The 26,078-nt window shown below is 37.1% G+C and overlaps 2 protein-coding genes across 4 annotated transcripts in view; one reads left to right on the top strand and one right to left on the bottom strand.

Moving 5' to 3' along the window:
• Positions 1-524: 524 nt before the first annotated feature.
• On the bottom strand, positions 525-4,892 carry LOC117333278 (zinc finger protein 239-like). Of its 3 annotated transcripts, none has more exons than XM_033892500.1 (3): positions 4,800-4,892; positions 4,092-4,225; positions 525-2,250 (listed from the first exon to the last, which is right to left on the bottom strand). In XM_033892500.1, the coding sequence occupies exon 3, from the start codon at positions 2,085-2,087 to the stop codon at positions 1,386-1,388; it is 702 nt and encodes a 233-aa protein (XP_033748391.1). In that variant the 5' UTR covers positions 2,088-2,250; positions 4,092-4,225; positions 4,800-4,892; the 3' UTR covers positions 525-1,385. The 3 variants fall into 3 exon arrangements, with proteins under 3 accessions (XP_033748391.1, XP_033748392.1, XP_033748393.1); XM_033892501.1 differs by having other exon boundaries at positions 4,804-4,860; XM_033892502.1 differs by lacking the exon at positions 4,800-4,892 and having other exon boundaries at positions 4,092-4,745.
• A 5,915-nt stretch (positions 4,893-10,807) lies between these two features.
• Positions 10,808-26,078, top strand: part of LOC117332432 (rab GTPase-binding effector protein 1-like) — a 47,773-nt gene continuing 32,502 nt past the window's right edge. The window contains exons 1-9 of the mRNA XM_033891331.1: positions 10,808-10,999; positions 13,078-13,200; positions 15,200-15,403; positions 17,167-17,302; positions 18,518-18,635; positions 19,878-19,994; positions 21,412-21,510; positions 24,019-24,154; positions 25,893-26,051. Coding sequence (XP_033747222.1) covers positions 10,948-10,999; positions 13,078-13,200; positions 15,200-15,403; positions 17,167-17,302; positions 18,518-18,635; positions 19,878-19,994; positions 21,412-21,510; positions 24,019-24,154; positions 25,893-26,051 — 1,144 coding nt within the window. The 5' untranslated portion in view covers positions 10,808-10,947. The remainder of the gene's footprint in view (positions 11,000-13,077; positions 13,201-15,199; positions 15,404-17,166; positions 17,303-18,517; positions 18,636-19,877; positions 19,995-21,411; positions 21,511-24,018; positions 24,155-25,892; positions 26,052-26,078) is intronic.

Raw genomic sequence — 26,078 nt, 5'->3', positions numbered from 1 at the left:
GAGTCAGCCCCACCATTTGTACAATTTTGAGTCCCCACCCCACAGGGATACTTCTGACCAAAATTCTGATCACTGGTTATGAAGAAGAAGTCAATTGTTGACGGACGAATGGACGACGGACGCCATGGTATGGCATAAGGTCCTTCGGACCAGGTGAGCTAATAATGGTATATTTACTTGTATGTATCAAGTATGGTACATTTACCTGTATGTGTTAAATATGGTACATTTACCTGCATGTGTTAATTATCAAAATGGTACATTTACCTGTATGTGTTAATTATGGTACATTTACCTGCATGTGTTAATTATCATAATGGTACATTTACCTGTATGTGTTAATTATGGTACATTTACCTGTATGTGTTAATTATCATAATGGTACATTTACCTGTATGTGTTAATTATGGTACATTTACCTGTATGTGTTCATTATGGTACATTTACCTGTATGTGTTAATTATCATAATGGTACATTTACCTGTATATGGACATATATCAATTAAAAACAACTAACAAGTATATATATCCAGAAAAACGTTTATTGACACTGTTCTCTTGTCAAAACAATACAGGTGTCCTGATCAACTGTGATACACACAGCCAAGGTTTTCCCTGAACTTCTACTTTATAATTACTAATTAGCATATAACTTGAGGACGATGCACCGGAGTTGGCTATCTGAGTATTCTTAATTATAAATCCATTATTTGGTTTGTGGCGGCAATTTAACAGAGTGGGCAATACACAGTAATGTACAGCACATTTAATTTATTTCCCTAACACAGAAAACACATTCCCTTACACAGACAACACAGGGTTATTTCCCTTACACAGACAACACAGGGTTATTTCCCTTACACAGACAACAAAGGGTTATTTCCCTTACACAGACAATACAGGGTTATTTCCCTTACACAGACAATACAGGGTTATTTCCCTTACACGGATAATAAAGGGTTATTTCCCTTAGACAATACAGGGTTATTTCCCTTACACAGACAACACAGGGTTATTTCCCTTACACACACAATACAGGGTTATTTAGTAACATAGACAATACAGGGTTATTTCCCTAACACACACAATACAGGGTTATTTCCCCTACACAGACAACACAGGGTTATTTCCCTTACACAGACAACACAGGGTTATTTCCCTTACACAGACAACACAGGGTTATTTCCCTTACACAGACAATACAGGGTTATTTCCCTTACACAGACAATACAGGGTTATTTCCCTTACACAGACAACACAGGGTTATTTCCCCTTACACAGACAACAAAGGGTTATTTCCCTTACACAGACAATACAGGGTTATTACCCTAACACAGACAATACAGGGTTATTTCCCTTACACAGACAATACAGGGTTATTCCCCTTACACAGACAACACAGGGTTATTTCCCGTATGTGACCTGATATGTCTTCGGAGGTTAGATGACTGTATAAACCCGCGTCCACAGAAGTCACATTTGTAAGGTTTCTCTCCGGTATGTGTCATACTATGTTTCTGTAGGTACTCTGCCCTTGTGAATTCCTTACCACACACATCACACTTGAAAGGACTGTATCCAATGTGTGTCCTGAAATGAGTTTTCATGTGAGAGGACTGACTAAACACCTTATCACAGACGTCACACTTATACGGCTTCTGTCCAGAATGTGTCAATGTGTGCATCTGGCGGTGAGCGGACTGACTGAATCCCTTACCACAGATATCACACGTGTAAGGCTTCTCTCCCGTGTGTGTTCTTGTATGTTTCTGCAGCGTGTCTCTTCGGATAAATTCCTTACCACAGAAATCACACTTATAGGGTCTGGAGCCAGTGTGGGATCGGAAATGCCTCTGTAGCTTGGACGATTCACTGAATTCCTTACCACAGACATCACATTTGTAAGGAGTTTCTCCAGTATGTGTTCTGAAATGTGTTTCAAGATGAGCTGACTGCGCAAAAAATTTACCACAAACATCACACTTGTACGGCTTTTTTCTTGTCAGTGCATTTTGCTGCTTCGATAAGCTACAAACATCTAGGCAGGCCTTATCACACACACCAGACATGTTGTCGGTGTTCTCCATGGAAAAATATCCACCACACTTCGCCAAGTACAATTTAAGTCATAGTAGCCTGGTCATCTCATATAACTCAACAAAACGTCCATTTGTAGTGATGTAGTCATTTCACCACCATTGGTAGCCATTACAATATTTAAATCCCTAGTCTTCTGTCATCTGAAGGGAGCTGAAACAAATGAAATACAAGTAAGAGGAATTGTAACCACACAAAAAATACTGTTAATTTAAATAAGATTTTATAAAATACAATTATGGTGTAGGAGAATGAATGGCCAGACTTGTTCTCAATTTCAGCCATTAAATTCAAACTTGGTACCTCTGAATTTTACATCATGCTCATATAACCATGCTATCTCAAATACTGTTTGATAAGGATAGAGTGCCATGTCGGTTGGCATCAGAACAACAAGAGATCCCAGAGGGATCTTGGCACCCACCATTGAATGATCTTTATAGGTTCTATGTCAGATTGATCTTCTCTCTACTTTTCCCTTCATTTTACTAATCTGTTCAAATTGAGACATCCCTCCAGTACTTTTCAAACAAGGGAATCCTAGCTATATAAGAATTTTGAGATTTCAGTACTTTGAGAAATAGCGATAACAAACTTCAATTGTCAAAATCCAAGATGGCTGCCTGTAGGCCATGTTGTTTTCAGATGGGTCTCAAAACGAAATATGCATATTTAGGCATCAAGGGGAATCTACTTATGAAATTTGAGAAAGATCCCTTCAGTACTTTCTCAGAAATAGCGAAAACAAATTTCAATTGTCAAAATCCAAGATGTCTGCCTGTCGGCTATGTTGGTTTCAGATGGGTCTCAAAAAGCAATATGCATAACTAGGCACCAAGGAAAGCCCACATATTAAATTTGAGAAAGATCCCTTCAGTACTTTCTGAGAAATAGCGATAACAAGAATTGTTTACGGACAGAGGGACGGACCGACCACGGACGCAGGGCGTTTTGAATAGCCCACCATCTGATGATGGTGGGCTAAAAATAGTCAGAGACCTTAAATATAAGCTAGAGACGGGACAGTGTGTGTTTCTCCACAGAGACGAGAAGTTATGTGTTCCTCCACAGAGAGAGGACAGTTTGTGTTTCTCCACAGAGAGAGGACGGTTTGTGTTTCTCCACAGAGAGAGGACGGTTTGTGTTTCTCCACAGAGACGGGATGGTTTGTGTTTTTCCACAGAGATAGGATGGTGTTTCTTCACAGAGACGAGAAGTTATGTGTTCCTCCACAGAGAGAGGACGGTTTGTGTTTCTCCACAGAGAGAGGATGGTATGTGTTTCCCCACAGAGAGAGGACGGTTTGTGTTTCTCCACAGAGAGAGGACGGTTTGTGCTTCTCCACAGAGATGGGACGGTTTGTGTTTCTCCATAGAGAGAGGACGGTTTGTGTTTCTCCACAGAGAGAGAACGGTTTGTGTTTCTCCACAGAGAGAGGACGGTTTGTGTTTCTCCACAGAGATGGGATGGTTTGTGTTTCTCCAGAGATGAGACAGTTTGTGTTTCTCCACAGAGATGGGACGGTTTGTGTTTCTCCACAGAGATGGGACGGTTTGTGTTTCTCCACAGAGATGGGACAGTTTGTGTTTCTCCACAGAGATGGGAGGGTTTGTGTTTCTCCACAGAGAGAGGATGGTTTAATTGTGTTTCGCCACAGAGATGGGACAGTTTGTGTTTCTCCACAGAGACTTTAAAATAACTGTACAAAGTCAAGATATAAGGGAAACTTAACAATGACATATATCACTTTGTCAATTTATCATTATGACAACATATAAACACGTCAGCCAACTACCTGCAAGATTAATAGAACATTTCCTCCCCTAGGTCCGAGACAGTGGGATCACAACTGGAGATTAATAGAATATTTCCTCCCCTAGGTCCGAGACAGTGGGATCACAACTGGAGATTGATAGAATATTTCCTCCCCTTGGTTCAGAAACAGTGGGATCACAACTTGAGTGATTGTCGAGTAATGACTGTTTTTCTCTTACCTGGAGTGGTACGTTCTCTCTCCTGTATCAAATGCGAGACAAAGTTCATTGGATGTGATTGAATTGTTGACGCGAAGTCATTGTATAGTTGCCCTGACATTGTGGTATTGTTGTCGTCATGAATTGTTGAGAACCTGCAAAGAGCATGTGTAGCTGGAATTGTCTAAACCCTAATTTATCTCTGACACAACAATAAATTGTAGATAAAAATGTATATCCAAGTCCATGGTAATCGGAAGAGTTATCACTTTCTTAGCAATAAAGGCTGAAAAGGGGTCGATAACTAGCTATATTGCACATTAACATAAAATTTGTAATGAACCTTGCACGGATATATATCGACGTTACGTCCCATCTCATATGATACATAATGATACGCATTTGCAACACAGGGGCACGTTACCTAATAATGTACATGAAATGATTAAACATGTATGTGGTCAGTATAAACATAACACAAGACCCAAATACTTTTGAATGTGTTAATGTTTCTACTGACCCCCATACATTTCAATCATTCATGTACAGTATACATTCTTATTGTAACGTGCCCCTGTGTTTTTAATATACTCAAGTTTGGCCCGTTAACTATAGCCTACTGTAGCTTACGCTTCATTGCATTCAACAGCAATGCACCCAAATATATTATGATGATTTGATTTTAGTCATGTGCTGATAGCTGTCCATATGTTTTTCTGGCACGCTTACCTACATGTAACTTGACTGTGACTGCTAAGGTTTTCACGATGCAACCATCTTACCTTTTCCCATCCGGAACTCCAACAACGAGTACAATACCCGATGAGTTCCGAATAATGTATGGGCGAGTTTGATTTGCACAATTTAACTGATGATAATTAAATAAGGTAATAAGTTAACCATGATCAGAGATATAATTATATGTCTCTGCCATGATTAAGTACACAAACCATATTCACTGATTGAAACATTAAGCACAACTCCTTTTAAAATCATAATGTTATTTCCAGAGTTTTATGGGCGAGTACAAAACCCGGAATGCACTCGGGCGTGAAGAGATTTTTTTTTATTTATTGTGTTTATTAGGTCATAATTCCGTTATTACTGAATGGATTTTTGTTCGGATACCGGCGTAAACGGGTTGACTTATCCCCTTTAAAATGATATAAGTTATATTTAACAGTATCAAAAATTAGAAGTGAAAGTGGTGGCCGGAATGAACCCATATGGAATAAAAATGTCGATATTTACAACTGTTTTCGTTATAATAAATACCCATATCTCAAATATTACTGAACAGATTTTTGTTCGGGAACCACCCAAAAACGGAGAATTAAGTACTCTTTCACATGGTATAAACTGTTTGAATACATGTTCGATATTACTTTCAAAAGTGGTGGCCGGAATGAATTGATGTGGTGTGAAAAAATAGCAAAATCGTCAAAGTTACATGTAAATTTCCATCTTTATTGGTCCATAACTCTTTCATTACTTAACCGATTTCTGTTCGGGACACACTCTAGACAAGATAATTTTATAGGCTTTAAGCTGATATAACTTATTAATATTCATTACAAATTCGGTGCAAAAGTGGTGGTCGGAATGAACCTAGGTGAAATTCACGGACGCCATTTTACAAGTATGTCCAAGCCGATAGCACACTACGTCTATACTAAAACAACAAATAGGCCTACACGGTACACCGGCCACCATGACCAGGTAACTGGCGGCTCGTTCACACCTTGATGAATATAATTAATCTTTAGATGAGCTTACGCTGGTTTTGTACACGAGATTAAAGTGTATCCTGACTTAGTAACTATTCTTGATTTACCAGAAATTTTTGAGGTTTTTAACCAATTGTTAGATTTAGACGATAGCTCAGTAACAATGTGTTTAGGGTATGACACAACTTTTGATCTAGGTGATTTTTATGTAACACCAGTCATTTTCCAACATATCCTTTTTGAAAACAAACCTAACATTCCATTAGCATTTTTGGTACATGAAAGGAAATTTCAAAAATGTCACGAGCGATTGTTTGATTATCTTTGTGAAAAAGTTCCAAAACTTTTGAAAAAGAATATTCCAATTATAACAGATAGAGAAAAGGGTGTTTCTAATGCAATTAAAAAGGTGTTACCAAATTGTACTAATCTGTTCTGCTGGAATCATATTAAAAGAGACTTTAAATACTGGTACAAAAGAATCATGCAGATAGTTCTGAGATAGCTATTTATTTACAAGATTTAACTAGAATTCTTCAGTCAAACGAGGAAGACTTTGACGACACAGTCCAACTTCGCACAGGTAAGTGGTCCCAATTAGCGCTAAACTACTTTAACAACCATCTCCAGAATGACATCAAATTACATGCTGCAAAGTGGAACATTCAACAGTTCATTGGTTTGTATAATCCGCTGTCAGGTATTACAAATAATGCGTCAGAAAGTATCAACGCTGTCTTGAAAACTCACGTGAAAGGTAAGGAATTACCCGTCGATATTTTAACATTAAGTTTACAGTTGCTACAGTATAGATATTTATAACATTCAAACTGGAATGACAGGAATAGGACAATACAAACTTTTAGATAAATTTGTATATGCTAAGATTCCAAAAGATGAAATTGTCATACCCAAAAAACTTTTAAACCCCGATGAAATCGTAGACTTTGTCAAAGGTAATTTAAAAAACGAGTCTTTTATAAACTTATTAGAACCTACTTCTAACGAAAACGGTAAAACAGTAGCAGTAGATAATGTACAACTTGTTAAAAAACGTAAAGTCGCTGATAGCACAGAGTCGCTACAAAACCCATGGGTAAATAACTTAAATGAAAGTCATAAACTTAAAATTTCCAATAAAGAATGGATTTGTTCTGATATTATAAATGAAGTACAATCAATAATGTCTAAACAATTTCCTGGTTTGAATGGTTTTCAGTTGACAAACTTAGCTCCAGTATATGATTCAAATAAATGCAAATGGAAAAACCAAATAGCTTTTCAATCTGTAGTTTCACCTTCTGTTCAAATTCACCATAATGGAAGAGACCACTGGGTTACAAGTTTTCAAACAAGTAATGGGGATATATCCGTTCTAGACAGTTTAGCATCAAAAGAAAATCATACAGTTAACACTCCGTCAATCGAACTTCAGCTTTGTAGTATTTACGGTAATAATAAAAGTAGTATCCCAGTCAAAATTTTAGATGTACAGGACTACGATTGTGGGCTTTTTGCAATAGCTAATATGGTAGAATTTTGTTTTAAAGGTAATTCATTCAAACAAAAAACTAATTTCATTGAAAATCAAATGCGGGATCACTTAATTTGGTGTTTAGATAAAGGTTATTTCATGCCGTTTCCACAGTTCGTTAAAATAGCATCACAACTAAAAAAGGCAAGTAATAACAGTATCACAATAAATTGTAGTTGTTCTTGTGGGTTTCCAGATTGGATGGATGAGATGATTGGCTGTGACTGGAGAACAGGTAGGGTACATTGTAAAACGTGGAAACATAAAGAGTGTGCAAATCTTAGAGATTCAGAAGAAGACTGGTTATGTTCCGATCACCGTAGGTTTTAAAAATTCATTTTCATATAACGATGAAACAAAAATATCTATACATAAATAAATAGAATAAAAAGAATTAGAATAAAAAAATAAAATAATTTAAATAAAACAATAAAGCAAAAATATACTGACTCTATGAAAATAAAAGAATAAAAAAAAGGGGGGCTCTTAAGTAGAACTGCGTCCACGTCGCAGAGCCTGGTAACATTCTAACAGAATGGCTAAAAGTTCTACAGGTAATTTTTCCTTGCTCGAGTTACTTCCCTTGTATTAAAGAACTAGCATGTAGCTTGTGTTGTTTTTACATTCACCTTTTGTTCAAAATGGCGTCCGTGAATTTCACCTAGGTTCATTCCGACCACCACTTTTGCACCGAATTTGTAATGAATATTAATAAAAGTTATATCAGCTTAAAGCCTATAAAATTATCTTGTCTAGAGTGTGTCCCGAACAGAAATCGGTTAAGTAATAAAAGAGTTATGGACCAATAAAGATGGAAATTTACATGTAACTTTGACGATTTTGCTATTTTTTCACACCACGTCAATTCATTCCGGCCACCACTTTTGAAAGTAATATCGAACATGTATTCAAACAGTTTATACCATGTGAAAGAGTACTAAATTCTCCGTTTTTGGGTGGTTCCCGAACAAAAATCTGTTCAGTAATATTTGAGATATGGGTATTTATTATAACGAAAACAGTTGTAAATATCGACATTTTTATTCCATATGGGTTCATTCCGGCCACCACTTTCACTTCTAATTTTTGATACTGTTAAATATAACTTATATTATTTTAAAGGGGATAAATCAACCCGTTTACGAACAAAAATCCATTCAGTAATAACGGAGATATGTCCTAATAAATACAAAATATTATGAAAAATCTCTTCACGCCTGAGTGCATTCCGGGTTTTGTCCTCACCCGAGTTTTATGCACCGTAAGGTTGTGTACGTGACACTGACTGAATCACTATACACTTTCATTCTGATAAAGTCTCTCTATGATAACAACTTAATATAGTGTGCTATGCCAGAGATGTCATGTCTCCGGCATATGATTCACCCACTCATTTTATTGATTATAATGATACATTTTAAACCCGATATATAATATATACATGTATTATACATATATAATGGTATCTTATATATTAGGTACTACGAAGCGTGTTGCTGCTGCCACCTGAATTCTTCTTCTTCTTCTTCTTTTTTGTTGTTGAAAATTTTGAATTATGAATTCGAATTAGTACCTCAAAATTTCTAAACTGTCAGATTAAAAGTCTGTCCGAACATTTTAAATTTGCCATATCATCAATTAGCATTTAAACATTTTATCAATGAATTTTCCTGTATTTGTTAAAGGGCTGATTTTGTTTGTATGCTGAAAGAGTTTTATTTAGATTTAATTTATTAATATTTCCATTATTTTCCGTTGTCATTTATTTAAGAAATTCTAATTTTAGTAACGTCATTTTGATGATAATAATGATGACTGTGCCAAGGGAAATCATGATGGTTTTGATGTTACTTTTAAATACTACCTACATACAAAGACGTGTACATGTATATCACACGTCTCTGCTACATATGAGGTTTTATGCATCGAAATTTTGCATGCAGAATGTCTAAATATTTCTGTTTCAATATACTCAAAATTTCAATAAAATACAACCATGAATGAAAGTAGGGAAGGTGACTAAAAAGTTGAAAATACAAGAAATTGTGGCAGAATTAGGTCGTGCGGAAAAGACTTTTGATCCACAACAGTACATACACATGTAGCATCTAAAAAAAAAATCGAGATATTATTTCCAAGTTTCGATTTAGTATCTCAAAATTTAGGTTATAAATTCACAAGTTTTATTATCATTTCGAAATTTTGACTTATTATCATAATAAAAAAGGAAGAAAGAACGAAAGAGAGAAAGAAAGAAAGTAAAAAGCAAAAAGAAAAGGGTGGGGGGGGGTTCTTACATTGTATGTTGTAACTGAATTATCAATTAAGAGATTAGGAATAATGTCACGTGCATACGTGTAGTTTTAAATACCCCGCCAATGGGTCACAAACAAGGAAGACCTCTCATCTCAGCTGATAAATAATGACATATCAATTTTTATCTCGTAAAGGCTGCTAGATAGGTCGATCGGACGGGGTGTATCGGCCCACACAGCGAGCAATTTACGACGGGTGCCATTAGGTCGGAATCCTTATATCCATGCTGGCTAATATACCCTATATGTGCAAAATGTCATATTGGATGTTCTCGTGAAACGGTTGATATTTAATGGTAAGAATGCATTCTTTTTGATGAATAAATGACCTAATTATTATACATGTTCAAGATAAGAAAAGTTTATATCTGGCGCAGGTCTTTATAGTCATCTATACCAGACTCCAATCAAATATACAAACATGTAATTAGAATCATCAGAGACCTAGGCTTATATACTATCGTTCCTTAGGTCTCTGTCATAAGGCACATTAAACAAAAATCTTAACGTCCACACATTTTAACTATTTGTGTTTTTATTTCGGTTCGATAATTCAAAATGCTGTTGATTGTCCAAGTGTCTCTCTAAAACATTTGTGAAGACAAGTTACGGACGATGTGAATCTAGGCAGAGACCTATCCTATACTATATAAGTCTCTGATCTACATGTAGGTATGGAGCGGAAATCACAAGTATGATTTTAGTTAGCTTGAATTTCTTCATGTAAACCATTTCAGATTGCTTCTGTTCTTATGTTTATACAAGATATAGGTCTAGTCTATTGCAAAACAAAATTCTTAGATTACTCTCGAAAGGACGAGTACACACGCTCCCGGAGACGTTCGGCTAAGTAAGGTTTGTATACGGAATCTAAATCTGACCAGGGGAACTTTAAAATTTAACATCCCTAGCCTGGTTTAGCCCAAATTACCGCACACACTTTAGAGTATCGGGTAATTAGCACCCCTAATTGAAATCCAATATCTGCGATATGTACTACGCGATATGTCCTATGTAATAGAAAATGGCGTGGAAATTGGATTTCAACTCGGGTGTTAATATCCTGCCAGATAACACAATAATATAAGGCTAACCTCACAGTTTTCAAACTTTGGCGCTTTTCTTCGTGACTTTCTTATCTCCAGTAAAAGAGTTCCGATACGGGAAGTAGGGGGCGATATTGAAATCAATGACAACTGGAGTGACGTTATCATCGTTTGACAGGAGACCACGATCGCCAGACTTTAAAATGGATACTCTTATTTATATACTCGAACATGTTTGATGTTTAATTTCCCAATATGGCTGAAATTGAGGATCTCCCGTCTCCACAATCGGCCGAGGAGACCGAAGGTAAACCCGATCATTGCATCCTGATGGGATGCAGGCAAAATTATGCCGATGAATGAAACGGATCGTCTGATGCAGATTTTGTACACTTCTGGTTATCAAACGTGCACATCCACCCTATATCGTAATTCAAATCATTCAACGTAAATTCATTATTTCAAGAAATGTTTGGATAAAATTGACTGGTCACCGGGGTATGTTTAATCAATAACAAATCGATTTTTATCGATTTTTTGCACGTGCACACTTCTGAATTTGACAACAATACTGATATAGTAGGCCTATATATATAATGAAACTCATTGTACAGACAACACATTGGTTGAAGCATTTGTCAAGTAGATTATATTATTTTATACTTTATTATTCTGAAGCACAACCATACACAAAGACAGTACACTGATCATCATTTCTCTCTATCTGTCATATAGATGTATAGTTCATGTTTTTTTCAGTAATGACAGCAACTGAGTGAGGGGTCATTGCTCAGTGATCATACTTATGCTTCATCATTTAAGTTTTTCTTATTTCTTATTTTGACCAACGATTCGCAGGGGAAGGGGGGGGGGGAGGGGGGGGTCTGTCGAAATTGACAGTAATTTGTGGTCCATCGTCCATCTACTAGTAGGTCTATACCTACCTGTCAATCCCGAGGTTATTTTTGTCAATATTTTCTGAAAAGTCCGGTAAAATTAAAAGAACATTTCAGATGTAAAAGAATAGGGAAAAATAAACACATTTCTGCTATTTAGTGCCTAATGGGAATCAAACCCCTGTCTTCTAGTTGATACATTCGAATTCTGAGCCATTAGACGAGTGCTCTATAGTCACTGTCAGCTGAGTAACAGAAGCCATGCATATATGTTTAACACTGCATATATATATACACAGATTTCATCAGTTTCATGTATAGGATTTACTCTCACATGTATACACTTACACTCGTAGTAGCCCACCATATGAATTGTTATTTCATAAATCTTTAAAATGATAAGGAAAAATCACACTTATGCATATGTCTGTTGGTCCCCCTTCATCTCGAGTTGTGTACATAATAATTTTATATGTAAAAGTGGACAGTATATATAGGTCATATTATGATTACTAGCTGATCAGCTCAGTGGGAATTTCCCTAATTCGGCCTATACTGCTACAATTGCATGAAGTCGCTCAAGTTCAAGGCCCAAGAAGGGCAGGGTCTTGTCCATCAGGACATCCAATTGACCCATGCTTTTTAACAATTTCAGAAGTGAAATCACTATTTCTCGGAGATCAGAAAAGTCAAAACATACATAGACATGAACTTTCAAACCAAAGAGTCCAATATGATTTCAGGGAGTCAAAAATAGACTCTCAAAGTTCGGCCCTGATTCATTACTCCTTTGTATTAAATATATTTGATTATGAACCTGATTGGAAAAACAAAATTGCTGACCTGTTTTGACAGTTGAATTTTGTTATTGCTGTACATGTTTCCAGAAATATTTTACAATTAATGAAGTTCATCGTGTATAGGTTCCCCTATAGATCCCTTGTTGTCCGTGTTTAATTTTGAGACTGCAGCTGATTGAAAATATAAAAATGGCCAGCAGACACCCATTCTGAATTTTGGCTGTTGAAGTTTTAAAAGCTATTGCTTCATAAATCTCTTTCCCAAATGTATTGTCTTCTTTTGTTATTTTGGTTGTACATGTGCTTGTTCAATTTTGGAGTTTGATCAGTAAAGCAGAGAATAGTCAAATCTTGTCAATACCAAATGTTGACGGGTAACTGATACTGTCAGTACCAAATGTTGACGGTTAACTGATACTGACAGTACCAAATGTTGACGGGTAACCGATACTGTCAGTACCAAATGTTGACGGGTAACCGATACTGTCAGTACCAAATGTTGACGGGTAACCGATACTGTCAGTACCAAATGTTGACGGGTTCTCTCAATACCAAAGGTTAACGGGTTCTGTCAGTACCAAATGTTGACGGATTCTGTCAATACCAAATGTTGACGGATTCTGTCAATACCAAATGTTGACGGATTCTGTCAATACCAAATGTTGACAAATTTTCTTGTTATTTTTCAGAACCAGAATCTCTCTCCTCACTGAAGGAAAAATGTGCACAGCTACTGAAGGAAAAGCAGAATATTGAAGCAGATTTCGGACAAAAACGAGCAAAATTCAAGGAAATTTATTTGCAGAAGGAAGGTATGACATTGATGATAAGTAAATATTTACATGTGCTATTTCTTCAGTTTTTACTGATGGAAATACACTTTTTAGCTAACTAAAATTGTAAATCTATTTCCCTCAGACAAACAAAATATGATAATGAATTTTCCATTTTTTTCCAATGGAAAATGTTACTATATATATATAGCCAATTGTCATCAGATGGCTATTTGTCATCCTTTTGTATACCTGACATCTGTTGTGGGGGCGTGTTAACTTTGTATACCTGACATCTGTTGTGGGGGCGTGTTAACTTTGTATACCTGACATCTGTTGTGGGGGGTGTTAACTTTGTATACCTGATATCTGTTGTGGGGGGAGTGTTAACTTTGTATACCTGACATCTGTTGTGGGGCGTGTTAACTTTGTATACCTGACATCTGTTGTGGGGGGAGTGTTTACTTTGTATACCTGACATCTGTTGTGGGGGCGTGTTAACTTTGTATACCTGACATCTGTTGTGGGGGCGTGTTAACTTTGTATACCTGACATCTGTTGTGGGGGCGTGTTAACTTTGTATACCTGACACCTGTTGTGGGGGGTGTTAACTTTGTATACCAGACATCTGTTGTGGGGGCATGTTAACTTTGTATACCTGACACCTGTTGTGGGGGCGTGTTAACTTTGTATACCTGACATCTGTTGTGGGGGCGTGTTAACTTTGTATACCTGACATCTGTTGTGTGTGTGTGTTAACTTTGTATACCTGACATCTGTTGTGGGGGTGTGTTAACTTTGTATACCTGACATCTGTTGTGGGGGGTGTGTTAACTTTGTATACCTGACATCTGTTGTGGGGGCGTGTTAACTTTGTATACCTGACATCTGTTGTGGGGGGGGGTGTTAACTTTGTATACCTGACATCTGTTGTGGGGGTGTGTTAACTTTGTATACCTGACATCTGTTGTGGGGGCGTGTTAACTTTGTATACCTGACATCTGTTGTGGGGCGTGTTAACTTTGTATACCTGACATCTGTTGTGGGGCGTGTTAACTTTGTATACCTGACATCTGTTGTGGGGGCGTGTTAACTTTGTATACCTGACATCTGTTGTGGGGGGTGTTAACTTTGTATACCTGACATCTGTTGTGGGGGCGTGTTAACTTTGTATACCTGACATCTGTTGTGAGGTGTGTTAACTTTGTATACCTGACATCTGTTGTGGGGGGTGTTAACTTTGTATACCTGACATCTGTTGTGGGGGCGTGTTAACTTTGTATACCTGACATCTGTTGTGGGGGGGTGTTAACTTTATATACCTGACATCTGTTGTGGGGGCGTGTTAACTTTGTATACCTGACATCTGTTGTGGGGGCGTGTTAACTTTGTATACCTGACATCTGTTGTGGGGGCGTGTTAACTTTGTATACCTGACATCTGTTGTGGGGGCGTGTTAACTTTGTATACCTGACATCTGTTGTGGGGGCGTGTTAACTTTGTATACCTGACATCTGTTGTGGGGGTGTGTTAACTTTGTATACCTGACATCTGTTGTGGGGGCGTGTTAACTTTGTATACCTAACATCTGTTGTGGGGCGTGTTAACTTTGTATACCTGACATCTGTTGTGGGGGGCATGGCGCGGCCCTTACTGACAATAGTCAGTTCAGTGTTTGTAATCCATTGTCGCATGTTTTTATTTCCAAGATCTTTGAATGATTATATATATAATTAGGTTTATGTGATTATAGAGTCTTTGTAGTACAAATAATACATACAAAATATGAGAAACAAAGTCTGTCACAATTTGATTCTTATTTCAACTCCCCTGAAGTTTTCTTTACAAAGATTAAAACATTCATTTAGATTTCTGGTTCAGAAAAATTTTTTTAAGTTTGATAGAACAAGGAGGAAATACATATAGTTTGCTTCAGTTCAACTTTCTCTAGGTGTGATATTCTGAAGTACCATTTCAATATACCATAAAATTGTAATAATTTTTTTTTGGTAATTCATATGACATTCCCAATTTTTAGAGGAATTGAAGAAAGAAAAGTTAGCTGTTAGTGAATCTCAGAATATTGCTAAGAAGCTCCAGGAGGATTTAGACAAGGTCGGAGGTGAACTGGAAAGTATCAAGACAGCAGTAGCATATTCCGAGTCCAACAAACAGGACGAGATCGCTTCTATACATGAACAATGCCAACAGGAAGTGGCATCGCTCCAACATCTCATGAAAGGTACTGTTCTATTAATAGACCACAAACTCCGATCAATTGGTTTCTTGTTTTACTGATCATATATATATCTATAGTCTGCTATTTTTACACCCCATATCTCATGAAAGTTACTGTTCTATAAGATTTAGGTTGATGGTAAGATTTAGGTTGATGGTAAGATTTAGGTTGATGGTAAGATTTATGTTGATATTGTAAGATTTAGGTTGATTGTAAGATTTAGGTTGATTGTAAGATTTAGGTTGATGGTAAGATTTAGGTTGATATCGTAAGATTTAGGTTGATATTGTAAGATTTAGGTTGATATTGTAAGATTTAGGTTGATATTGTAAGATTTAGGTTGATATTGTAAGATTTAGGTTGATGGTAAGATTTAGGTTGACCGTAAGATTTAGGTTGATATTGTAAGATTTAGGTTGATATTGTAAGATTTAGGTTGATGGTAAGATTTAGGTTGATATTGTAAGATTTAGGTTGATGGTAAGATTTAGGTTGATATTGTAAGATTTAGGTTGATGGTAAGATTTAGGTTGATATTGTAAGATTTAGGTTGATGGTAAGATTTAGGTTGATAGTGTAAGATTTAGGTTGATGGTAAGATTTAGGTTGATGGTAAGATTTAGGTTGATATTGTAAGATTTAGGTTGATGGTAAGATTTAGGTTGATAGTGTAAGATTTAGGTTGATATTGTAAGATTTAGGTTGATATTGTAAGATTTAGGTTGATGGTAAGATTTAGGTTGATATTGTAAGATTTAGGTTGATGGTAAGATTTAGGTTGATCGTAAGATTTAGGTTGATGGTAAGATTTAGGTTGATGGTAAGATTTAGGTGATATTGTAAGATTTAGGTTGATATTGTAAGATTTAGGTTGATATTGTAAGATTTAGGTTGATATTGTAAGATTTAGGTTGATGGTAAGATTTAGGTTGATGGTAAGATTTAGGTTGATGGTAAGATTTAGGTTTGATTGTAAGATTTAGGTTGATATTGTAAGATTTAGGTTGATATTGTAAGATTTAGGTTGATGGTAAGATTTAGGTTGATGGTAAGATTTAGGTTGATATTGTAAGATTTAGGTTGATGGTAAGATTTAGGTTGATATTGTAAGATTTAGGTTGATGGTAAGATTTAGGTTGATGGTAAGATTTAGGTTGATATTGTAAGATTTAGGTTGATGGTAAGATTTAGGTTGATATTGTAAGATTTAGGTTGATGGTAAGATTTAGGTTGATATTGTAAGATTTAGGTTGATATTGTAAGATTTAGGTTGATGGTAAGATTTAGGTTGATGGTAAGATTTAGGTTGATAGTAAGATTTAGGTTGATATTGTAAGATTTAGGTTGATATTGTAAGATTTAGGTTGATGGTAAGATTTAGGTTGATGGTAAGATTTAGGTTGATATTGTAAGATTTAGGTTGATATTGTAAGATTTAGGTTGATATTGTAAGATTTAGGTTGATATTGTAAGATTTAGGTTGATGGTAAGATTTAGGTTGATGGTAAGATTTAGGTTGATGGTAAGATTTAGGTTGATATTGTAAGATTTAGGTTGATATTGTAAGATTTAGGTTGATATTGTAAGATTTAGGTTGATTGTAAGATTTAGGTTGATATTGTAAGATTTAGGTTGATATTGTAAGATTTAGGTTGATATTGTAAGATTTAGGTTGATGGTAAGATTTAGGTTGATGGTAAGATTTAGGTTGATCGTAATGGTTGATCACAGTAATCATAGTTACATATATGATTCCTACTTGACAGAGGTAGCTAACGAGGCCACCAGGAACACGGCGCTGAAGTATGAGACTGAGCGAGAGAAGCTTCAGGAACTGAACGAAAACTATGAAGAGGAGTTGCTGGACCTGAGGAATAAACTTTATGGTGGTGGACAGGATAGGTAATTCTCTTATAGGTATCACCTGACTTAAGGGATTTAAGACAAGCTCTGTCTCACATACTTCACAGGGTTATCCCCCGGTTGCTAGGGAAAAATCCCCTGGTTACTAGGGAAAAGATAAATCGATCTTACACAGGAGGATAAAGACAGCCGGCACACGCTATGTGATGCTGCTCACAACATCATCAATTTTGACGCACATACAATGTATTAAGGAGCATTAAAGATGGACAATGAAAAACTTTCATAAAAGATTTGCTTGCAAGTATGTGAGAAAATTAATCAGTCACAGGTCCGTTCCACAAATGAGGATACAAGATGTATATCTCAACCGTCGTGTAAGAGTTTGGCTGGCCAGCACTCTGCAAGCCTCCTGCTGACGGGCATAACTCTTACACTCTGGTTGAGATATCCCTGTCCACGGAACAGACCAATGATAGATTCTATTATTCATAATGTGTGTATCAAGCTTGTGGTCAAAGTGTCCTACATATCTGTCCACCAGCTTAGGACACAAAACACCCCAACCTTGTAATCACTGCCAACGCTTCCTTATTGGGAGGGAAAGTCTCGATCATGAATCCAAAATTTCTGAGAAATAATCTGTTAAGACAACGAGAAAGACCTCCTTAATTGTAGTTTAGACAACGAGAAAGACCTGCTTGAATGTAGACTTGAAGTATTGGTGTTTTCTCAAAATAAAAAAAAATTCACTCGTAGGTTTGAAAATTAGATCACCTGCAAGGTCCAATTGGGATTTTCTAGAAGATGCCAAATAAAAGGTGAAACCTAGGCTAAGTTGTTCAAAAGGTGAATAGCTTAATAAATCAATTAATTTGGGAAATCTCATGTTTTCTTCTGTATAATAAATAAAGTTTACATTTAGTGATGAGATGATGATCAAAAATTAATCAAATAGGGCCATGAAACCGGGGGCCTCGGTGGCCGAGTGGTTAAGGTGTCCCGACACTTTATCACTAGCCCTCCACCTCTGAGTTGCGAGTTCGAAACCTACATGGGGCAGTTGCCAGGTACTGACTGTAGGCCGGTGGTTTTTCTCCGGGTACTCCGGCTTTCCTCCACCTCCAAAACCTGGCACGTCCTTAAATGATCCTGGCTGTTAATAGAACGTTAAACAAAAACAAACCGGATTGGTTTGACCATGAAACCGCACAATTGATAAATTGACAATGAGAGTGTATTTATGTGTTACAGTAGTGGGGAAGGATTCCTGAGTACAGTAGCTAAACAGTTAAAACTGGTGAGTGTGGGTCAACACTCCACGTCCTCTACTCAGTCGGAACACGAAAGTCTGGAGGAAAGCATGAAGAAGGTAGGAAGGAGTAATTCACTTGTTCATGAAAATTGTCGTAAGTGTAAGATTATCAAGTCGAGTAACGATATTATACCTGGGAACAGATCCTATAGTTACTTATATTTCACTATACATGTATTATAACAATTCTTGATGGCATCCATTTCCATAGATTAATATACTGTATCACATAATTACAAACAAGAAATATCTTTAAAAAAGATAAACGGCATATATAGAGTTTTAAATGCTGGTGGTTATAATGTAAACTGCTGGTGAAATAAATCAACGAACTAATGCGTTTCAGCACGGATAACGAAATTATATCGGTTTGAATCAATTTTGGTAATAATAAAACTGTATTTGAATCAGGAATATAATTTTGTTAACGTGTCATTTGAAAAGATACATCCACTTATTCAGCTTGCGTTCAATCTTAAATTTGTATGTTTTTAACTGCATAATTATCTGCATTTTGCATTTACTGCTATTTTGACCAATCAGATACCTAATCTTGACCAGCAACGCCACCTGTCGGGTCATATCTGGTGCAGAAAGAATACTATACGGCTAAGCCAAAAAAAAAACCTCATGTTACCTTAAAATTCAGTCATCTTTTAACTTTTAATAAATAAATAGAGGTTTAACATTATAAGTCGTTAGTTTGCTGCTACCATGGGCTTCCTATGTCATGATGATTTTTATTCTTTCGAATAAATATGTAGTGTTGGTTGACATAGAATATCAATCAATATTCTAATTTTTCCGCTGTGTTTAACCGAATTATGGAACGATAATATCAAGTGTGTGTAAGAGATATCAGATACTGCGTTAACAGCACTGATCATTATAGTTCATCATACCAAAGTTTGATGCTGGAAAAAGAAGATTGAATAAAATATATAAACTTGTAGCTGCATAATTATATAGGTTAACTATTCCTGTCGATTTTTTTTTTTTTTTTTGAAAATATAAATTACAGAGGAGATAATGTGATAATTTTTACTACATTCAACTTTCTAATGCATTGGTAAATCGTGAATTATGTTGTTATTATACATTGAGATTCCTTGGAAAATGGTGAATTGTGTCGATACTATTCATTGTGATTCTTTAGTAAATGGTTAATTGTGTCGATACCATACATTAGGATTCCTTGGTAAATTGTGTTGATACTATACATTACGATTCCTTGGTAAATTGTGTTGACATTATATTGCGATTCCTTCGTAAATAGTGATTTGTGTTGGGCTTTTTCAGGCACAAGCTGATGCGGAAATCCTGAAATCTGTTGTAATGCCACTGGAAGATGAAGTGAAGATGTTGAAGGCAAAATTAAAGGAGGCTGATGATAAAATTCTCCAGCTTCAGAATCAGGTTAGAAATGTGTGTAAGGTGGACGGTAACCAAGGTGATGGAATTTTAGGGTGGACCATTACTGGATGGAAAAGACCTACTGACAGAGCGTGTGGTTCCCTAGGGGGTGAGGGAGAGGGGGTGACTTCTATTAGGGCAGAAGTGACTTCTGTAATTCTAGATCCCGGAATAGATGTTAGCTCGCCAGGATGAGGGCCTGTTATCTTCCATGATATCAATAGAGCCTTGGCAAAAAAGTTTGTTCAGAGAAATGACCTTGACTCGTATTCAAGGTCGCATGTGGTGACAGCTGTTATAACCTGTGAACTATAGAATTTAACCGGCACTTTATCTTTCCCTCTCTCTGTGCGATATTTTCGTGTCTGGAGCTCACGGGTAAGGATCGTAAAACCTGGTATATACAACACTACAACAATGTGTATTGTACTAGATTCAAGGTCCACAAACCCTTGTTTATAGAATAAATGGCCTGAGTTCAAAGGTGCTGTTGCAGGAATGCTCTAACACCGCCCACGAAGAAAATCGATCCTTTACCTAATGCCCGGATAGGCATAGCCATGGGGCATCTGATAGTACATATGAAAACCTTGTTCCGTTCCGGACATGCTAGAACGAGGCCATTTTGTACCAAAGTCGTGAATACTCACAAGCACACTTTATCAAGTATTTATAAGGTCAAAATGTTATTTGTTTGTAAGGAAAATTACAATAAGGTATGCTTGTAAACGAAAAAGTGAAAATAAAATCTTGTTCCATATGTATTTTTCATAGCTTTACTGGAAAATATAGTCAATTTCAAGAAATTGATGTTGGCGGTTCTGCAACAGCACCTTTCGTGTCTGTAGCATAGCTTAAGGGTGCTTGCATTTATTTTTAACTTTGATAATGAAAATTTTTTGTATACACAGGTCATACTAAGACAATGTAAAGAGTACCAAAGTGACAGGGCCCATAACTCCTTAATTACAGAGTTATTGCCCTTTGTAATAGCTGACATGTTTGTCCAGGCAACTCCTCCTAAACCGAAGGACCGATTCCAATGAAACTTCACACAAATATAGAGGACCATGTGTAGATGTGCATCTCACATTATTTTTCTCAAAATTATGGTTGCTATGGTAATTGGTCACTGTAAACAGGGTTTTAATGTCCAGACAACTCTTCCAAAACCTGTGGACTGATTTCAACAAATTTCAGAAATATCGGCATGTACAGATGTACAGGTTATCTTAGTTAGCCTCTATTTAACAGTTCCAATTCACCATTGACTCGTGCAGATTGCGGGGGTATTAGTCGGCCATCCTGGCAACAGTTCTAGGTGTTATAGTTTACATGTACATAAGTATCTGACCCAGTGAAGTATGCCCTTACTTTCATAGTTCAAGCAAAATGAATCATTCTTATTTTCCTTTGCTAGCATTCACCTGCTGGAGGAATGAGCCCAAGTCATCGACAGATGACCCCTGACACTCAGTCCCTCCCAGACATGGACCAGGTCCGCGACCCCGAGGAGAGGGTAGATAATTTCATGTTCTTTTTAACATACTCATGTCTTAAATGTGCATCGTTGATAAGGAAATCATTTACATATTTGAGTCATTATAAAATTACTAAAAAAAAATCTGTATTTAAAATCATTTGTAGGATCATTTAAGTAACAGTTGTGATTTAATAATTTAAAATTTTCAATAATAGTATAACGGAAATTAATTATACTCCTAATATGATATGTCACAAATAGAGAGAATACATGGTCAGTGTCTTAAAATATCAGCTGTATTTTGGCGAGGGTAAAGAAAGACAAAAGTGGCGAGCCACTTTTGTCTTTCTGTCCTGAGCCAAAAATGTGGGGTGTTATAGTATTGGGGTAGACAGAGCTGTGGGGTGTTATAGTATTGGGGTAGACAAAGCTGTGGGGTGTTATAGTATTGGAGTAGACAGAGCTGTGGGGTGTTATAGTATTGGGGTAGACAGAGCTGTGGGGTGTTATAGTATTGGGGTAGACAAAGCTGTGGGGTGTTATAGTATTGGGGTAGACAAAGCTGTGGGGTGTTATAGTATTGGGGTAGACAGAGCTGTAGGGTGTTATAGTATTGGAGTAGACAGAGCTGTAGGGTGTTATAGTATTGGGGTAGACAAAGCTGTGGGGTGTTATAGTATTGGGGTAGACAGAGCTGTGGGGTGTTATAGTATTGGGGTAGACAAAGCTGTGGGGTGTTATAGTATTGGGGTAGACAGAGCTGTGAGGTGTTATAGTATTGGGGTAGACAGAGCTGTGAGGTGTTATAGTATTGGGGTAGACAGAGCTGTGGGGTGTTATAGTATTGGGGTAGACAAAGCTGTGGGGTGTTATAGTATTGGGGTAGACAGAGCTGTGGGGTGTTATAGTATTGGGGTAGACAGAGCTGTGGGGTGTTATAGTATTGGGGTAGACAAAGCTGTAGGGTGTTATAGTATTGGAGTAGACAGAGCTGTAGGGTGTTATAGTATTGGGGTAGACAGAGCTGTAGGGTGTTATAGTATTGGGGTAGACAGAGCTGTGGGGTGTTATAGTATTGGGGTAGACAAAGCTGTGGGGTGTTATAGTATTGGGGTAGACAAAGCTGTGAGGTGTTATAGTATTGGGGTAGACAGAGCTGTGGAGTGTTATAGTATTGGGGTAGACAAAGCTGTGGAGTGTTATAGTATTGGGGTAGACAAAGCTGTGAGGTGTTATAGTATTGGGGTAGACAGAGCTGTGAGGTGTTATAGTATTGGGGTAGACAAAGCTGTGGAGTGTTATAGTATTGGGGTAGACAGAGCTGTGGAGTGTTATAGTTTTGGGGTAGACAAAGCTGTGAGGTGTTATAGTATTGGGGTAGACAAAGCTGTGGGGTGTTATAGTATTGGGGTAGACAGAGCTGTGGGGTGTTATAGTATTGGGGTAGACAAAGCTGTGGGGTGTTATAGTATTGGGGTAGACAAAGCTGTGGGGTGTTATAGTATTGGGGTAGACAGAACTGTGGGGTGTTATAGTATTGGGGTAGACAAAGCTGTAGGGTGTTATAGTATTGGAGTAGACAGAGCTGTAGGGTGTTATAGTATTGGGGTAGACAGAGCTGTGGGGTGTTATAGTATTGGGGTAGACAGAGCTGTGGGGTGTTATAGTATTGGGGTAGACAGAGCTGTGGGGTGTTATAGTATTGGGGTAGACAAAGCTGTGGGGTGTTATAGTATTGGAGTAGACAGAGCTGTGGGGTGTTATAGTATTGGGGTAGACAGAGCTGTGGGGTGTTATAGTATTGGGGTAGACAGAGCTGTGAGGTGTTATAGTATTGGGGTAGACAGAGCTGTGAGGTGTTATAGTATTGGGGTAGACAGAGCTGTGGGGTGTTATAGTATTGGGGTAGACAGAGCTGTGGGGTGTTATAGTATTGGGGTAGACAAAGCTGTGAGGTGTTATAGTATTGGGGTAGACAGAGCTGTGGGGTGTTATAGTATTAGGGTAGACAAAGCTGTAGGGTGTTATAGTATTGGGGTAGACAAAGCTGTGGGGTGTTATAGTATCGGGGTAGACAGAGCTGTGGGGTGTTATAGTATTGGGGTAGACAGAGCTGTGGGGTGTTATAGTATTGGAGTAGACAGAGCTGTGAGGTGTTATAGTATCGGGGTAGACAAAGCTGTGGGGTGTTATAGTATTGGGGTAGACAGAGCTGTGAGGTGTTATAGTATTGGGGTAGACAGAGCTGTGAGGTGTTATAGTATTGGGGTAGACAGAGCTGTGGGGTGTTATAGTATTGGAGTAGACAGAGCTGTGAGGTGTTATAGTATCGGGGTAGACAAAGCTGTGGGGTGTTATAGTATTGGGGTAGACAGAGCTGTGAGGTGTTATAGTATTGGGGTAGACAGAGCTGTGAGGTGTTATAGTATTGGGGTAGACAAAGCTGTGGGGTGTTATAGTATTGGGATAGACAAAGCCATAGTTTGTTGTACTATTGATGGTTGATTGATAAAAACTACTACCAGACAAATATTGGTATTTCAGATTAAAGAGCTTTTACATTACTTAAGGACAGAAAAATCCTCGCGTAAAGATCTAGAAATGTTCGTTGCTGTCCTGACTACGCAGAAAAATGTGTTTGCTGAAGATGCGGACAAACTTCGTGAGGAACTTGAAGATGGTAAGTGAATTACAAAGTGTACAAACTTCATGAGGAGGTTGAAGATGGTAAGTGAATTACAAAGTGTACAAACTTTATTGATTGAAATGCCCTCCCTTTATGCCATAATTGTTCACAACTGCTATTTACATTTCAAAATAAAATAAAATGTGTTTACGTACATAAAGTCAAAACCGATCAAACAAATGCTCCTACCCTGTGCTATAGATACTTGTGAGTTTAACAGCTTGGCTATTTTTCAAGTTGGATTATTTGTGTGACTTAGAATTATTCCATGTTGCATGTTACCACAAAGTAACTCTAAAGAAGAAACTGTTAGCATCTTCAGCAAATTTCTGGTGATTTTAAGAAGCTACCTGTCCAAACAAACATTTAAGTACAGTCAAACCTCGATGATTCGAACTTCGTTGATTCGAATTTCTCGCTGTATCGAACTTTTTGCTTGGTCCCGAATTTCCTTACTATATAACGCTACTAACGAACCTATGCACGATTCGAATTTTTACAAATCGAAGTTTTCGATGTATCGAACTTTTTCATGGCCCTTTAGCTATTATGTCATAGGTAATTGACATCTCATGATTCGAACAAAAGTTTACCTGTACTGACCACTGGACAGGTGTTGGTCGTGACACCCGCGGCAAGATTTCACACTTCTCCCCTAGATGCCCTGACTGACAATAGGGATAACGATAGCGTGTGTTGTCACTCCCGATCATAGGGTTAATTAATAATCAGACCAAATTGATAGATAAAAGGTGTATTTAGAAGCCATGACATTTAATCACTCCGGTAAAACATTTCGGTAGTCGTCTCTGATAATCTTCGCCGCCATTGAAATCAGCGGTCGGTGAGTAAATTTTACGGAACTATAAAAGAAGCGGACCAATTTTAACCACAAACAATTAGCGATGTCTTCACTCATAAGTGTCACATTGCAAACTTATACATAAATATCCAAGTAAATCGATTATTTGTCATTCAATCATGCATTCTCCAACCGATCGGCATTCCGTATTTTATATGCACATAACGTAACTGCACGTGTCTTTAGCAGAAAAGCCTAACGACTTAAGTGTGCATTGTACTTCTTTTGCTTTATCTGTTAAACGCGATATAAGTGTTTTGTAACCGATACATAGTTTGTTTAATTAATTAAATGCTTAGGTATAATTAATGAAAAGTATTTTTATTTTGTTGTGTTTGAGGTATAAATTAACTTTTGAGCCTGACAGGCGACGATCATCACGAAGACACCGAGGACATGTAACGTTAACATATATGGTCATTATCAAGAAAACATCGATCTATTGTCAACCATGAATAATTCGAAGTCCCGCTGTTTCGAAGTTTTTCTGTTAGTCCCTTGAACTTCGAAACATCGAAGTTTGACTGTATATAACTATTTTTGTGTAAATTTTGTTATATTTATCCGTGTTTACTCTCCCAGTGTAGATGACCCCTTCATGTAAATTTTGTTATATTTATCCGTGTTTACTCTCCTTCGTAGATGACCCCTTCGTGTAAATTTTGTTATATTTATCCGTGTTTATTCTCCATTGTAGATGACCCCTTCATGTAAACAATAACAAATAGTCGTTAGCTACTCACATAAAAATATTTTCTCAGTTTGTTTGCAAAAAAAAAATAAATAAATAAATAAATAAAAATAAGTTGACTGGCAAAGTTAAGGTTCAAGGTATTTCATTTCTGAAAGATTTCTGTATTTGACCGTCAGTTTGTGCCATTCTGGACGAGGAGAAGAAAGCTCATGAAGAATTAAAACAGACGTGGCAGATGGCAAACGACCAATTCCTGGAATCTCAGCGACTTATGATGATGGATCTACGCAGGATGGAGAGTGTTCTGTCCGCAGAACAGCAGCGACAGATCGCTGGTATAAATATCCGGTTATATGTTAACC

Source organism: Pecten maximus, chromosome 8 (genome assembly GCF_902652985.1).
Source record: "Pecten maximus chromosome 8, xPecMax1.1, whole genome shotgun sequence".
NCBI classification, from domain to species: domain Eukaryota; kingdom Metazoa; phylum Mollusca; class Bivalvia; order Pectinida; family Pectinidae; genus Pecten; species Pecten maximus.
The sequence above is the reverse complement of the archived record's forward strand: the minus strand, read 5'-3'. Positions and strand labels throughout refer to the sequence as shown.